Source organism: Protobothrops mucrosquamatus, unplaced genomic scaffold (assembly GCF_001527695.2).
Source record: "Protobothrops mucrosquamatus isolate PMUCROS unplaced genomic scaffold, P.Mucros_1.0 scaffold10163, whole genome shotgun sequence".
NCBI lineage: Eukaryota > Metazoa > Chordata > Lepidosauria > Squamata > Viperidae > Protobothrops > Protobothrops mucrosquamatus.
Window position 1 is genome coordinate 5,232 of NW_015395950.1, and position 1,622 is coordinate 6,853.

Sequence of the window (1,622 nt, forward strand, 5' to 3'; positions counted from 1 at the left end):
TCAGGACCATCTTGGTCTACAGCCGCCCGGCTTGCCAGCCGCCTGCCGTGCTGACCGAGCAGATGAAGGTGCCCGCTTCCTTGACCTCACGAGGGCCCCGGCTCCTGGGGGCAGGGGGGGCGGGGAGGCAGACAGTTTTCAGGAGCACCCAGAGTGTCAGGTAGACGGATCTCCAGATCCCAGCGAACAGAGGTGACCGGAGAGCAAGACTCTTGAATTATGCAGCCGTTTCTAGGAGATACAGTTGTGTGTGTGTGTCGTGTGTGTGTGTGTGTGTGTGTGTGTGTGTCGGGTGTGTGTGTGTTTCTGGCTTTCTGACAGGCCAGGAACCGCATTGCCCTACCACAGAGGGTGGAGGCACTCTGCCGGGGGAGAGTTGTCAGTCGATCCAAAGGATCCTCAATCCATCAGAATAGAGCGGGAAGGGATCTCTTTTTTTTAAAAAACAAACAAACAAGTTTTATTAATTTTTCAAATTTTAACATCCAGATACTTAGGAAGCAGCGTGGTGCACTTTTTCCCAAACTCTCAACATCTTTTTTTGTAATGTGGTGACCAAAACTGGATGCAGGTGTTCCAGGTGTGGCCTTTCTAAGGCTTTATAAAAATGGGGGGGGGGGGGTCTGCTAGGACATGGGGGCTAAGATTGGCCCCGTGCCCTGCCAAAAGTTTCGAGTCCTTTTTAAATCCAATACAGGGCGTGATGCCCAAGAAGAAGACTCGTCAATGCTGTTTTATTTCATGGAAAAAGCAAAATATTAAGGCAGAAAGGAGATCCCACTGCTGGCTGCGGGGAAAGGAATGGGGGGAGGGGAGGGGAGGGGAAGGGGGGGACAGCTGGAGGGCTGAGATTCTCTCCCCCCCCCTGATCTCCCTGCTCTCCCCTCCCGCCCCACAGAAAATGCTGCACTGCCCTTACTTCTTCTTTGACGTGCTCTACATCCACAACGGCCTGGAGGACAAGGAGGAGGAGATCGCGTGGAAGGTAAAGCCGTACCTGGCTTCTCTTGGTGTGCTTTTCATTCCGACTTCAGACCAACCTGGGCCAGTTTGAGACTTGTGGAGTTCAACTCCCAGCATTCCCCAGCTAGCATTCCCCCCCCCCCCCCCCCGCCCAGATTGAGCTATAGAAATAATAGCATTTAAAAATGGCTCCGCTTTCTTTAAAGGGGGATGTGGGCTTTTGACACAACCACTTGCAGCCATTTGCCCTTTGGGTTTTTATTTCTGTCTATTCCTTCTTTCCTTCTCTCCTTCCTCCCTCCATTTTCTCCTCCTTTCTTTCCTCCCTTCCTTCCTTCTTCCTCCCTCCCTTTTCCCTTCCTTCCTCCCTTTTCTCCTTCCTTCCTTTCCTTCCTTCTTTGTTCCCTCTCTCCCTTCCTTCTTCCTCCCTCCCTTTTCCCTCCCTTCCTCCATTTTCTCCTTTTCTTTCCTCTCTCCCTTCTTCCTCCATCCATCCCTTTTCTCCTTTCTTCTCTTTCCTCTCTCCCTTCTTCCTCCCTCCCTCCCTTTTCTCCTTCCTTCCTTCTTCCTCCATTTTCTCCTTCTTTCTTTCCTCTCTCCCTTCTTCCTCCCTCCCTCCCTTTTCTCCTTCCTTCCTTCTTCCTCCATTTTCTCCTTCT

The 1,622-nt window shown here is 51.7% G+C and overlaps 1 protein-coding gene across 1 annotated transcript in view; it reads left to right on the top strand.

Annotated features, from left to right (window-relative positions):
* LOC107301131 (BRISC and BRCA1-A complex member 1-like) overlaps positions 1–1,054 on the top strand; it is a gene marked incomplete at its 5' end in the record, with an annotated part of 5,750 nt that extends 4,696 nt beyond the window's left edge. Inside the window, 2 exons of the mRNA XM_015830394.1 lie at positions 5–68; positions 899–1,054. Coding sequence (XP_015685880.1) covers positions 5–68; positions 899–1,054 — 220 coding nt within the window. The remainder of the gene's footprint in view (positions 1–4; positions 69–898) is intronic.
* Positions 1,055–1,622: the final 568 nt, after the last annotated feature.